General features: G+C 37.5%; 2 protein-coding genes and 1 pseudogene across 3 annotated transcripts in view; 2 read left to right on the top strand and 1 right to left on the bottom strand.

The window, feature by feature from the left end:
• The window catches only part of ITGA4 (integrin subunit alpha 4), a 96,627-nt gene extending 93,098 nt beyond the window's left edge, over positions 1 to 3,529 (top strand). For both annotated transcript variants that reach the window (XM_064286934.1, XM_003405967.4), the window contains 3 exons: positions 1,565 to 1,663; positions 2,132 to 2,251; positions 2,843 to 3,529. In XM_064286934.1, the coding sequence (XP_064143004.1) occupies positions 1,565 to 1,663; positions 2,132 to 2,251; positions 2,843 to 2,941 (318 nt within the window). In that variant the 3' untranslated portion in view covers positions 2,942 to 3,529. The remainder of the gene's footprint in view (positions 1 to 1,564; positions 1,664 to 2,131; positions 2,252 to 2,842) is intronic.
• Positions 3,530 to 3,594: 65 nt separating this feature from the next.
• Positions 3,595 to 7,697, top strand: LOC100675164 (heterogeneous nuclear ribonucleoprotein H-like; annotated as a pseudogene).
• A 942-nt stretch (positions 7,698 to 8,639) lies between these two features.
• Positions 8,640 to 13,980, bottom strand: part of CERKL (ceramide kinase like) — a 123,514-nt gene continuing 118,173 nt past the window's right edge. Inside the window, exons 11-12 of the mRNA XM_064287442.1 lie at positions 9,980 to 10,158; positions 8,640 to 9,048 (exon numbers count right to left, since the gene is read on the bottom strand). Of these exons, the coding sequence (XP_064143512.1) occupies positions 8,967 to 9,048; positions 9,980 to 10,158 (261 nt within the window). The 3' untranslated portion in view covers positions 8,640 to 8,966. The remainder of the gene's footprint in view (positions 9,049 to 9,979; positions 10,159 to 13,980) is intronic.

The following is a 13,980-nucleotide window of genomic DNA, read 5'->3' as shown; positions in this document are numbered from 1 at the left end:
GAAGTGAGTGGGTGAGTGCACAAGAGTGAACTTATTACTGCTCTTCAGGTGGGGGGGTGGCAGATGGAGCTGGGTTGGGCTGGGGGGAGGACGGGCTTGTATTTTGGTCTCTGGTCATACAGGGTGGCCAGGGTATGGAACTCTCCAACATTTCTAATCCAGAGGGTGGGAGGAGGGGGAGTGTGGCCCGTCAGCTAGTAGACATGGGTGCCAGGGCACTTCATGCCCACAGCAGCCAGCAGCTGGGGTCTGCTCTTGGCCAAGCGCAAGGGGGGCATCCTAGGGTCTGGTAGGGTGAGGGACTTCCCACCAATACTCTACTATTCCACTACCTCGTGTGCATCACCCACCCTAGAGATCAGGGACAACTGGATCCTGGATCTCTCTCAGCTCTGGATGGCAGAATCCCTGGAATTCTCCCCCTTCTTTCTGTGTTTTCCTTCCTTAGATTCAGATCATGATCTGCTCAGTTTTCTTCTTTCTGCAGGTGTTTATATAGTTTCTCTGTCTCTTATGGACGTGCCATGAAGTTGTGTTCCTTGCCCAGGGTCACTGTTCCTCACCCAGGGTTGCTGCTGGCTTTGTGTCAAGATGGCCACATCGAGCCAGGATGACTGGCAGAGCCCCTCGGGTCCATTTCACTCCTCTTTCACTGCATTTGTTCAATTTTTTTCATCCAGTCAGTGTTCAATTCTTTATCCTTTCTTTTTGATGTTCAGGGTTCCAGGATTGCTATCTGCATCTGTTTCACTCGGTTTCTTGGGTCTTTGCTGTAGAGGGATGGTATAGTGCTTCTGACTCGTCCACCATCCTCTATTCTGGATCTAGGTCCAGTTTTATTAACAGTGATATTACGGACATTTTGGGCTAGATAAATCTTTGTTGGGGGAGGGAGAGCTGTTCTGTGCATTGTGGGTATTTGGCAGCATCCCTGGTTTCTACTCATTGTTTAGAAAGAAAGAAAAAGAGTCTCAAACAAAAAGGATTTGAGGAAATGTTTATAAGATGAAGTAAGTCTCATTTGGGGATAAAAATTCAATATCCAGAAAATAAATGCAATGGTATACTAGCAACCTTCATCTTCACCTATGAAATAATATTTAAATTAAAAGTTTTCTGCAGAGCAGGTATGTTTAACACAAGAGTTTCAACAAAATGATGCCATATATATTAATTCCAAGAACATATCTTTGGAACCAAAGGAAGCATTGCATTGCAGTTAATTACAAGTGGTGAAATAAATTGGGGAAAGTAGGTTGTGAAAACCTCTAAGGATCATGCTTGATAAGGTAGAGGGTCAGCAAAAAAGAGGAAGACCCCCAATGAGATGGATTGACACAGTGGCTGCAACAATGGCCTTAAGCATAACAATTGTGAGGATGGCACAAGACCAGGCAGCATTTCATTCTGTTGTACATAGGGTCACTGTGAGTTGGGACTGACTCAATGGCACCTAACAACAACAACAGCTAGAGAGTAGGCAAAAAATTTATATCTATTAGTGTATATCTTCATGAAATAAAATTATGGGACAGGATAAGGTGACCTTCCTTTTATTAAACAGGATGAAACATCAACACTCAAGTTTGAAATAAGAGCGACAACTTTTCCAGAGCCAAATCCAAAAGTTATTGAATTAAACAAGGATGAGAATGTTGCACACGTAAGATTTATTACCTTTTTAACTGGTATAGTAAGTGAGGGCACTGGGTTTCACCGGTTATAGTAAGATTTCAGGGAAACGGCATTACTAGTGTGTTTATACTCACTTCCCGTTGGGTACCTGAGTCACAAAAGTAGATTGTGGCCAGATCATGGAGGGCCTTGAATACTTCACTGGCATTTTCCACAACTTGCAGGAGAAAGACAACAGTCAGCTCTTCAGGGAGGTGAATTTAGTAGAAGTGAGAATAGAATAGATTGAATGAACAACCATGGGAAAAACCCTATTGTGTTACTGTTTCTGCTAAACAGCTACCGATGTTTTCTATGGTTTTCTTAGAATCAGCAAGAGAATAGGGTGGGTTGTTCTAAATATTACTGGGGATTGTGGACAGGCTTCAAAGGAAGTGATCAAGTTTCTAAATTGGTGTTTTTTTTTAATTTTTATTATTTTGTTTAATTCCTATAGGTTCTACTAGAAGGTCTACATCATCAAAGACCCAAACGATATTTCACTATAGTGATTATTTCAAGTAGTTTGCTACTTGGACTTATTTTACTTTTACTGATTTCGTATGTAATGTGGCAGGTAAGTCTTTACTAGTTGCTGACATTAAACCACTTAAAATGACATTCTTTATTATTTCTCAAAGCCAATTTGTAGCTCCAAGTTATTCTATTTAAATATGTTAGTATTTTTAATGTTAACTTTTTAAATTCCAAAGTGAAAATATACAGTTCTGATTTCCTGTTTCTCTTAACTTCAGTATCAAAGTCTTTCTAGAAAAATATGTCTTCTTATTGGCAGATAATTTATTTTCAACAAATGCCCAAACATTAACACTACCTTTGAAAGATGTTCCTTTAAAAAAGCATTTTGAAAACATTGCACATTATATTTAATGTCCATTTCTAGTGGAAAGATGCAGGACTGCGGGGGAGAGAGAGAGACAGAAAATGGAAATATCACTGGCAAGTCTGGCAGTAACAGCAACAACAACAAAATGATTCTTAACCCAATATTTCCCTAATTTTTACTGATTACAACTGTTAATAGCGTTCATATTTAGTTTTACATGGGACACAGTTTAAGAAATATTGGTGTTGACCATTTAGATATTTGATATGAGTGTAATATGTTTATAACTGTACACTATTAACTATGCAATGCTATTTTCAGGCTGGCTTCTTTAAAAGACAATACAAAGCTATCCTCAAAGAAGAAAATAAAAGAGACAGTTGGAGTTATGTGAACAGTAAAGGCGATAATGATGAATAAAGACTGCTTTCAAATTGAGAGAACTGATATCAGACTCAGGTTATACTAAAGAAATTTAAGACACTGTTTACAAGAAAACGTGAATTTTGCTCAGACTTCTTCCACGTACTTCCAGGACATATTATACCTTAATGCAAGTGAAAAATCCAAGCCATGATTGCTCTTTGAGAGAAAATAACTGTAAAAGTAGTATTTCACATATCCAAAGGTAATCTTTTAGATCTTAAATGAATAGAAAAACACTAAAGCATTCGATTTATTCACGATAAGTAATCGCAGAAGATATCTTGAAATTCGAGACTATCTGAATTGAATTTCTTCCCAGCCAAAGTAGTCTGCACACTCTTATTTTGATGCCAGGACCCCTAAGAGACGACAATGTTGGGCACTGAAGGCAGAAAGGGATTCATGGTGAAGGTCCTGGGCTTGCCCTGTCTTGCTCGGCCTATGAAGTGCAGTAGATTTTTTTTACTGCAAAATTCAAGATGTGGCTCAAGGTATTCGTTTCACCTACACCAGAGAAGGCAGACCCAGTGATGAAGCTTTTGTTGAACTTGAATCAGAAGATGAAGTCAAATTGGCCCTGAAGGAAGACAGAGAAACTGTGGCATACAGATGTGTTGATGTATTCAAGTCAAGCAACATTGAAATGGATTGAGTGTTGAAGCATACTGGTTCAGATAGTCCTGATATGACCAGTGGTGACTTTGTGCAGCTTAGAGGACTCCTCTTTGGATGTGGCAAGGAAGAAATTGTTTAGTTCTTCTCAGGGTTGGAAACCATGCCAAAGGGAATAAACTGCTGGTATACCAGTGGCATCAGTAGAACTGGTGTCACCAAGTGCAGTAACTCATAGCCCAGGGTGGGTGGGGGTGGCCAGAGAATCCCTCCCAGTGTGTGGTGCAGCCTGACCCCACCCAGTCCCAGCACAGGGCCAAGTGCCGCAACACAAGGCTGGCCCCTCCTGTCCTTTTCCCCTGTGGCTCCCCACAGCCCCTCCCTTTTCCAGTTGGCCAAGGTGGAGATCCTCTTCTCTGTCCAATGACGAGTGCTGCAGCTTGGCTGCCTGCACCCTGACTGGTGGGTGATGGAGGGGGTTGAGGGAGGGGTGACGAGTTACTGCAGTAGGTGACACCAACTCTAGTGACTGGCAGGTGTTGGGGGGGTGACGAGTTGCCACACTTGGTGATGAATGACACCAACCCTAGTGATGCTACAGCCTTGGTGGCCTCTGCTGTGGCTGACCCTGGGGTCATTTTTGTGTCAGTCGTCTGACAGTGCCAGGGGTGCAGTCCAAATGTCCCATGGCTCCCTAGTGACTCCACTGTGGGGGGAGAAGAATGGGGGAGGCCTTCATGCAGTTCGCTTTGCAGGAAATAACTGAAAAGGCTCTAAAGAAACAAGGAAAGAACAGGACATAGGTATATCTAAATATTTAAGAGCAATCAAGCTGAAGTTTGAACTCACTATGATCCACCTCGAAAACTTATGGCCATGCAGTGGCCAGATGCCTATTGCAGACCTGGGGCTGGCAGTGTGTATAACAGGATTGGCAGGGGAGCAGACTTTGAAAGGATGAGGTATGGTGCTTATGGTGGAGGCTATGATGACTACAATGGCAACTATGGATTTGGGCCAGATAGATTTGGCAGAGACCTCAATTATTGTTTTTCAGAAATGTCTGATCACAGGTACGGGGATGGTGGTTCTATTTTCCAGAGCATAACAGGACGCTGTGTGCACATGCTAGGATTACGTTACAGAGCTACCGAGAATGACATTTATAATTTTTTTTTTTTTTTAACCGCTCAACCCTGCAAGAGTACACATTGAAATGGGTCCTGATGGCAGAGTACCTGGTGAAGCAGATGTTGAGTTTGCTACTCATGAAGATGCTCTGGCTGCTATGTCAAAAGACAAAGTAAATATGCAACACAGATATGTAGAACTGTTCTTGAATTCTACAGCAGGAGCAAGCAGTTGTCCATGTGGTAGCCAAATGATAGGAGCTATAGGCTTGTCAAATCAGTCCAGTTATGATGGCCCAGCTAGCCAGCAGCTGAATGGTGGGTATGAAAGTGGCTATGGTGGTCAGAGCAGCATAAGTGGATATGACCAAGTTTTATGGGAAAACGCCAGTGATTTTCAGTCAAACATGGCGTAAGTAGCCAAGGAGCAATTCACAGTAGTGGAAGTCATGCATCTATGGGAGTGAACGGAATGGGAGGGATGGGTGGTGGATGGGGAATGTAATCCTGATCTCTGACTCTTAGTCAACATTTTTTTTTTTAAGAAAAAGAAAAACCAACTTGTTTGTTTCACAATACAAGCTTGTGATTTGTTCTTACTCTAAGTGGAAATCAGGATTATTTTTAAAAGATTTCAGGCTCAGTGTTTTTGAACACAAAACATTCATTTAGGTCGAACAGCGAAGTTTGAGCAAACCGTTAAACAATTTTCAGCTTTTCTGAAGTTAGTTGTAGGGTGTACTTAAGCAGTAAGTGTATTTAGGTTAAAGCAATTCAGTTATGTTAAATGTTGCTCTTATACCACATTACACTGAACACTGAATGCATGTTGAAAGACATGCCTTTTTTACAAAACTCAAATACAGGATGTGTCTACAATTAAAAGCGAAATATTTGGCATGTTTGCTACTTCTAGTTTCATTTAATAACCTGTGGCTAAGGCACGTAAGTTTAAGCTTTTTTGAAGTTAATGGGGGAAATGAGATTCAATACCAGTACTTTTAGGATTTTGGTCTTGGTGTTTGTATGAAATTCTGAGGCCTTGGTTTAAATCTTTCATTGTATTGTGATTTTGTTTTAGGTGTATTGCGCTAAGTGAAATTTGTCAAATAAATCTTTTTAAAAACTGCCAAAAAAAAAAAAAAGTGTATCTGAATTGAATAATATTAAGAGTAAACAATTTGATTAGAGAAATTGGACTTGAAACATCTTTCCTTTCAAAGAAATATTAGTTACCATACATGCTTGTCTTGGTAAAATAAACTCCCCGGAAAGAGCAATGGTTGCTTTCAATTACATCTTTGAGACTTGTTTGAAATAAGTTCTTTAAAAATACTTCACAGAATATTTCAAAGGGCTCTTCAGAAATTTTCTAATGAACAAAGAAGGACCATTATTAATTTAAAGCAGAATTTATCTTTAAATACGTTGATATGTAATACAGTTCCCATGGGCTTTCATTCAACAACCATTTATTCACCAGTCTACAAATGTTATGGACCTGATGAGCAAACTTCAGAGTACACTTTTTGAGCTTAACAGGATTGCTTCTGGATAAGCATTGTTTATACAGCTATGGATTTTTTTCTCTGTGTATGTACATATGTTTTTAAAAGAATATACGTGTTTATGTAGGTAGAAATTCATTAGTCCTCCTACAACACAACTTTATCAAGGGGTGTTATTGTTGTTAGGAGCCATTGAGTCATTTTTGACTCACAGCAACCCCATGTGAAAGAGTAGAACTGCCCCACAGGGTTTTCTTGGCTGTAACCTTTATGGAAGCAGGTTGCCACGTCTTTCTCTAGTGTACCCAGGAGTAAATTAAAAAAAAAAAAAAAAAATCTTAGTTGAAGTTTCTATTTGTTTACAAAAACAATAGTGCTTAAGTATTCTCATTTATATTCTGAAACAGCAGATTGTGAATGTTGCACTTTAGCTAACATTTGGAGTAGAAATACACTGATATATGTAATGAAATATGAAAACTGTACCTCACTAATGATTTTTGTAAAAACCAAAAAGCTGTGCAAAGACAATGATTAGGAACCAATGTTTCATAAAAATTGTGTACTGTATAAAATCTTGACTGTCCTCAAAAATCAAGAAAATCACAAATATTTGTTTGAATGTTACTCTTTCCTCTTCAAATATAAGCATTAAATACATGTTCATCAGGTCTGTAAAAATATTCTCTTTTGCATGGAAACAGGAAAATGAAATTCATAAATTTAACTGTAAACTAAAAAATATTGATTTAGCTTGCATGCAGTGAATATAAATGTGACATCAAAATTTTCATGAAATATATTTAAGTGAGAAGTATTTTTTTAAAGTGTTTTGTTAATATTGTTATATAAGATTCTATTTTATAATGAACTTATTTTTTTTCTGGAGTTTAAATAATTTATCTTTAAGTGCCTTTTTATTTGCAAATACAGTCATTCTTGTAATATTTCATACGTATGAACTTGATGCCATTAATGTTAGGATATAATTTCATCTGGATTGTCCTGTATCTGTGTAATATGTGTAATAAAGTTGTGAACACATCTTAAAAATCTGTTATTGAAGGTGAGGGAGATCAAATGGATAAATTAGAGGGCAACCTTAACTGCTACGGAAAAGATTTGAGCAAATGAAGTTCATGCTACCAGCTGTCCCTCTTCTTCAGATTTCCTAATTCACGTGAGTTATCTGCTTACAAGCCTTGGATCTGTGATTGGTGGCTGGAGAATGAGGAATGCACAGAGATTCGTGGAGGCATTTGAGCAGTGAAATCCAATGACAATGAATATGAAGTTTCTTGAACTCACAGTGTGCACCCATAGGAATAAACTTAATTAAATTTATATAATATTTTTAAAGAACACCTTTTTGAGCAAACAATGTATTTTATGCTCCTATCATTATAAAAAGGAGCCCTGGTGGTACAGGGGTTAAAGCACGCAGCTGCTAACCAAAAGGTCGGATGCAGTCTGCTTCCGCAAAGATTTCGGCCTTGAAAACCCTAGGGGACAGTTCCACTCTGCCTTCTAGGGTCGCTGTGAGTCGGATTGGACTCAACGGCAATGGCATCATTATAAAAAGCCAATTAGTTCTTTCAGGAGGATGTCTGGAAACACTGATGAAAAATCGAGTCCAAATTTAGAACTTCCTTCCCTTCCTATGTGCTACACAGCTGCTAACGAAAGGTCGGCAGTTTAAATTCACCAGGCGCTCCTTGAAAACTCTATGGGGCAGTTCTTACTCTGTCCTATAGATAGGGTCACTATGAGTCGGAATCGACTCGACGGTAGTGGGTTTGGTTTGGTTTTTTTGGTTCCCTTCCTATGAGTCCTGAGGACGTTTAAATTTGGTTCTTTCCTGCTCAGAAAAGGCAGCGGTTCAGGTATTGTTGAGTACACTGGAAACATGCTACGACTGCCCCACACAGACTTCTCCGGTGCAGAAGGAACACAGCTACTAATTAGTCCAGATTCTGCCTAGCTAGAAAGGTATTTCCTGGATGATTTGAAGTAAAATTTCTTACAGGTTTTAAGAATTTTTTTTAAATTTTACAAAATCACCTGATTTTTTAATTTTCAGAAAATATTTAAAAAATGGATACCAGAGTTACTAAAAAAATGGATTATTCTTTTTTGGCAAATAGTCTAGGTATTGGATGTATTTGGAAAATTGTTCTATTTCTGGTTATCTCACTAACTAGCTGTGTGACTCTGAAATTTCACCTCTCTGGATTAGTGACTACATCGGTAAAACCAGGACATTCTTACATGATCTCTGTAGTTTCTTCTTACCAGTCTATAAGGAATTTAACAACAGAACTGATGGATTCAATTCTGAAAAAAAACAAAGAATTTAAATTGTTCACTTTGGAATTATCTAGGTTAAATATGGACATACCATGATGATTCTTTTTAGGTTATGCTAATTTTATTGTGCTTTAGGTAAGAGTTTGCGGTGCAAATTAATTTCTTATTCAAAAATTTATACACAAATTGTTTTGTGACATTGGTTGCACTCCCTGCAATGTGTCATGATGATTCTTAAATTCGTATTTTAATTCTAATAAACACTTTCCCAAAACAGAATTTAATTGTTTTGATACATTTCTTATTTTTATCTTGATTTTTTTAAAGCCCTCAAAGTTTATTTTTAGTAACACCAAAATAGCAATTGTAATTCCTTTTAAAAAAATAATATGTTTCTATTAGAATATCTGTTTAAAGCATAACTATATTCTTTCACACTAAAATTCTAGTTTACACATTCTTTTATAAACAACTACACGTCACTTTGGAGTCATTCATTGCTTCCGCGCCTCCTCCATAAAGACTAATAAGTCTTGGATGCAATCTGTAAAGAAAACAGCAATATGTATAATTTATTTCATCAACATATCGTTCTCTTTTTCACACATACATGTATACACAGATACGACTAATAATGAGTATGGCACATAATACCATGTATAAATGTAATAATTAAAAAAAAAAGCATTCTAGAGCTGCAATCTAGAAAAACAGAAAAGAAAAGCAGAGGGGCCTGATAAATCTACACTAGTAATTACAGTGCAGCATCCTCTACCAACTTGCTAACTGATGCTCTCATTGCCTTTGCAAAACACAATCACCGTGTCTACCGAACAACACATCTAGTGGGTTACACCTGGTGCCCCTGCGCTCTTCTTTTTCCCATTGAGTCATAGTAATTATCAAAAATAAGTTTGCCAGTTCCTAAACCTGTTTATGCCAGTTGTTCTTGTTACTTAATTACATTACATGCAAAATTTTTCTCATGTAAACTAAGTTGAATGCTTTGGAAAGACTTGAGAAAAGCAAGTGATGGAACACAAAGTGTTATAGTATGGGTGACATGAAACTGTAAAAGACTAGGGGTGGGGGCTAATTGTAACCTTCTAGAAAGATTCAGCACTCAGATAGCTTCACAAGGTTTAAGATCTTCATCTATTTTTAAAAATCCAAAGTTGAGATTGTAGATACGTGTTACCTGTACCGTGTTTGAAGAAAGATAATTAAGAATGCCAGAGATTCATAATGAAAAAAAAAGTCTTGGCTCCACATATCAATTGGTGAATAAATGTTAAGTTAAGCTTTTTTATTTATTCAAAGTTATGCATATATCTTTTTATGCTTCCCAGATTCACTGACTTTTAAGAAGAATCATTATCCAACTGCCTTGATAGTGTGAGAGAAAAAGTCTTCCGTTTTACTTTAGATTTGTGTCTGCTGATGGACATGTAAGTTGATGAAATAAGTAGACTTACCTAACATGGACCTCTGATGTTACTTCCATTAAATCACCGTCTACATTCCAAGGGAAACTGTTCTCTAGAACAAATTCATGAGGTTCATTTTTCTCTTCTGGATTGTGTCCACTCATATTATTCTTTCGTTGAACTTTCACTTCTTCAACAGTGTAAGTCTCAACAAATGGAAAATTGAACTAAAGAAAACAAATGCAAAGAACCATGGTACTTGATTTGTCCCTAACTGCTAATACAAATCAAGAGAGTTGACTCTGTCCTCTCTTGCAAGTAAATATGAACATGCATACTGACATATTCTTACAGCTTTGAAACTCTAATTATGACCAGGGATCCCAGCTTTTGGAAGAAGGAGCCTCTTTTCTACAGCCTTCCTGGCTCAGTTAGAGCTAGCAGCTGACGATCTTGTCTTAGGACAAATAGTATATGTTTATGAAAAACTGCATAATCATTGTAGATCTTTCAATGAGAGACTGAATCTTTAATGTTCATCTGTTGATACAGAAGATTTATATAATCCACTGACTAAATTATTAGTCAGTTTAGCTGAAGAAAAGCAGAACTCAAACATAAGTGCCACACTTGGAATTTAATTGGGAAGAACCTAGGTCTAAACTTATGAACGTAAAATGGAAAGTGTATCTTTCTTAAAATAAAAGAGAAAGTCAGCCAAATGTGATTTTCATAGGGGTTTGCATTCTTCATCCTCACTTTGAGGATGGATACAAGTTAAAAGACAATTGTGTTTGTTTACTGATGACTCTAGAATGGTACAACCTTCAAATTTCATTTTTTATTTTTCTTTGCCTAAGAAAACTATAGTGAAAAATACTATCTTTTCTGAAATTAAGAAGGAAAAGCCAAATAACTTTTTAGTGGAAGTGTAAAATACTCATTTATTTTCATTTTCAGATCAATGGCATGAGCTTTATTCCTAATTAAATACATTATCTATGTGTTTGTTTGTTTTTTTTTTTTCCTTCTTCCATATATAAATCTCAAACCCAAAAAAACCCACTGCCGTCGAGTCGATTCCGACTCATAGTGACCCTATAGGAGAGAGTAGAACTGCCCCACAGAGTTTCCAAGGAGTGCCTAGCGGATATAAATCTCAGTGAAGTACAAAATTTCAAAAGCTGACAGAAAATGAATAGTTTTCCCAACGCCCTTACTTTGCATGTGTAAAAACCGAGGTCCAGTGCTTCTGTAGTTTATACTGTGTAATAAACTGGGTTACACATGGGTTAGACTGAGATTATACAGTGGCACAGCAAAGACCCAGAACTCTCCTCCCCGACTTCATCGCAGGGCTTTTACATTAGAATGGAAGTACACAAACTCTCGCAGGGCTTTTACATTAGAATGGAAGTACACAAACTCTAGCTGCAGGAGCTGTTGTTCAGATAACACCTTAGGCGAATTCCCATTACCTTGAACACGTAAAAGTGAGGCTTTTCTGACTGAGGTACAGAGTTAGAGGCCCCCAAGCAGCTCTCTGGGGAGCCAGTCTGTGTCTCTGGGAAATGGCTTGAGCAGTCGCTGCAGTGGACTTCCCCCTCAAGTACAAAGCCCTGGGTACATTCCTCACACTGTGTGCTTGTAAAACTTTCTACATAATCGTTCATCTTAAGGACGGTGTGTTTTAAAGGAGCCATTGATAACCAGTCCCCTTTCTTTTTCTTTTGGGGGGTGGGGAGGTGGGTAGGGGCTTGGATCTTAATTATTAGCATCTAATCACATTTCTAATTTGATTGTAGATCTTGCTCAGAGAAGTATTACATTATATATAAAATTACATAGGAATTTCAGAGTACATTTACAATTTGAGAGTAAATTTTTTTATTCATTTGACATACTACTTTCAAGAGGCATGTGATTCGTGTATGAATTTTAAAAAGTGATGAGGCTGGGCAGTTTCTATTCTATGTTGCCAAACTCCTACTCTTTTGCCGCTTTGTTGAGTTCAACATGTTTTGTTTTTTAAGCAAAATTAGAACTGGCAATGTTATGAAAGTAATACATGTTTGAGGCTATATCTTTTCCTCGGACTTCTTAAGCATCTGGTAGAAAAACCACCAAGAACTGAAGAGTCTGAATAACTGCAGTCTTTATTCAAAGTACCAAAACCTTAGATGGGGAGGAAAAAAAAAAAAAAAACTTTTGGTTTCCCCACAGCAGCAACTGAAGATTGTCTCTCTCTCTCTCTCTGTGTGCATATATATATACACACATATTCTGCACCAACTATTTGGAACTATCTTATACCATTTAACAGCATCCTGTGAGCACATGTTTACTCAGGATACTATAAGACTCTATACTATAATCTGTTTTTTACTTATTCTTGAGATATTTTTGTAAGTATATTATCTTAAATCACCAGTTGTCATGTACGTACTTTACAAAATGAAGGTCCATTGGTCCATGCACATTTGCTAACTCTGAAGCCACAGACTTTGCTAGATGGAACTCTAGAAAGTCAACAGCTTAGTATTATGTGTGAGTGTATGTCTGGGGCATGAGGAAGAGAAGTAAATGGTTACAACTGTGATACATAGAAGTGCCATGACGGTGCAGGCACATGGCACAATGAGAGAAAGGAGAAGAGGCAAACAGGCTCAGGGTGTTGGGAGAGCTTCCCTTTGAGCCGAGCCTTCCAGAACACATAAGAGTTAGCCTGGAGGAGAAGGAAAGGAATTCTGGCGAGAGGCAACAACATGTGCCACAGTACAGGGGTAAGAAAGAATAAGTCTTGGTCAAGAAACTGCAAGAAATTCCTCATGACTAAAACAGGGAATGTGATGGCAGATGGCGAGAGATGAGGCTGAGACATAGGCAGGGGCAAAACTATGAGAGCCATGTAGTCCTTGCTGAGGAATTTAGAATTTATCTGAAGATAGTGGGAATGTCACTGAAGTATTAAGCAGGAGAGAAAGAAATCAGATGTCTGTTTTAGAAAAATCCTTTCGAAAGAAGTGTAAAAAACAAGACCAGAGAAATGGAAAGCCCAGAGAGGACTTTTGTCTACTTTATCTCCTTAGGGATTTACATTTAAGGATAGCAAAGACTATATCTAATTTTCATCATTTAAGTTTTTAAATACTCCAGTTGGTTGCTCATTACATATTGATCAAATTATGTGTAGGCAGAACAGAGCACAAAGATCATCAGGACTGCCTAAGAAAATCTGAAATTATAGAGAGGAAATATGGGAGCCTTGTAATGACCAACATGTATAAGTAAGATACAGAGACTAGTCACTGGCAAGGTTTATTCTCCCCCTTCTCCACTTGTTCTCTCCAAGTTGTGCCCAAACACAATTTTATAGCTTTCAGAATGTGTGAGACCATAAGGACTTATGGCCATACCTATGTACTTCAAGACTCACAATTTCAAAACTTCACATTTCTCAAGAATCGGTTTCCTAGTAACTAGGTTAAAATGCCTGTCAAAAAATATGATATGTACTAGTTACTATTTCTTTTTAAAGAAAATCACTTAAATGGAAATATATACCCACAAACACCACCACACATTCTATTTTTGAATAAAATAATGTCTGTATAAAAGTGATGTTGTTTTTAAATATACGGTGGCACAGTTATTTCAATCCATGAACATTGGCAGATTGGCAAACAAATATCAGGAAAATCTAAAGGTCATAACTCTAGAGAAAGCCTGCTACTATAAAATCAAGAAGGCTTCATCACTTTTCATTCTGAAGAACAGCCTGAGTATATAATTGTATCTTTAATTTACTGAACATTTTAATGTAACATTGTATTTTTCATTTTCTTTTTGTGCACACAAAAAAAATGTATAAAACCACCAAACCATAGCTCAAAAAAGGTCTATCTACATTATTACTGGCGAATATTTTTCAAAATTTGGGTAAAACTGAGATCAGGAGAAAAAAAAAAAAAGAAGACTAATACATTCAGAAGAAAATAAAGTTTTCTTAAGAGGAAGGATTGGATGTCAACTTTTCCAGCCTATCTGTT

This window comes from Loxodonta africana, chromosome 6 (genome assembly GCF_030014295.1).
Source record: "Loxodonta africana isolate mLoxAfr1 chromosome 6, mLoxAfr1.hap2, whole genome shotgun sequence".
Lineage (NCBI taxonomy): Eukaryota > Metazoa > Chordata > Mammalia > Proboscidea > Elephantidae > Loxodonta > Loxodonta africana.
This window is presented reverse-complemented; position numbering and strand designations above follow the sequence as displayed.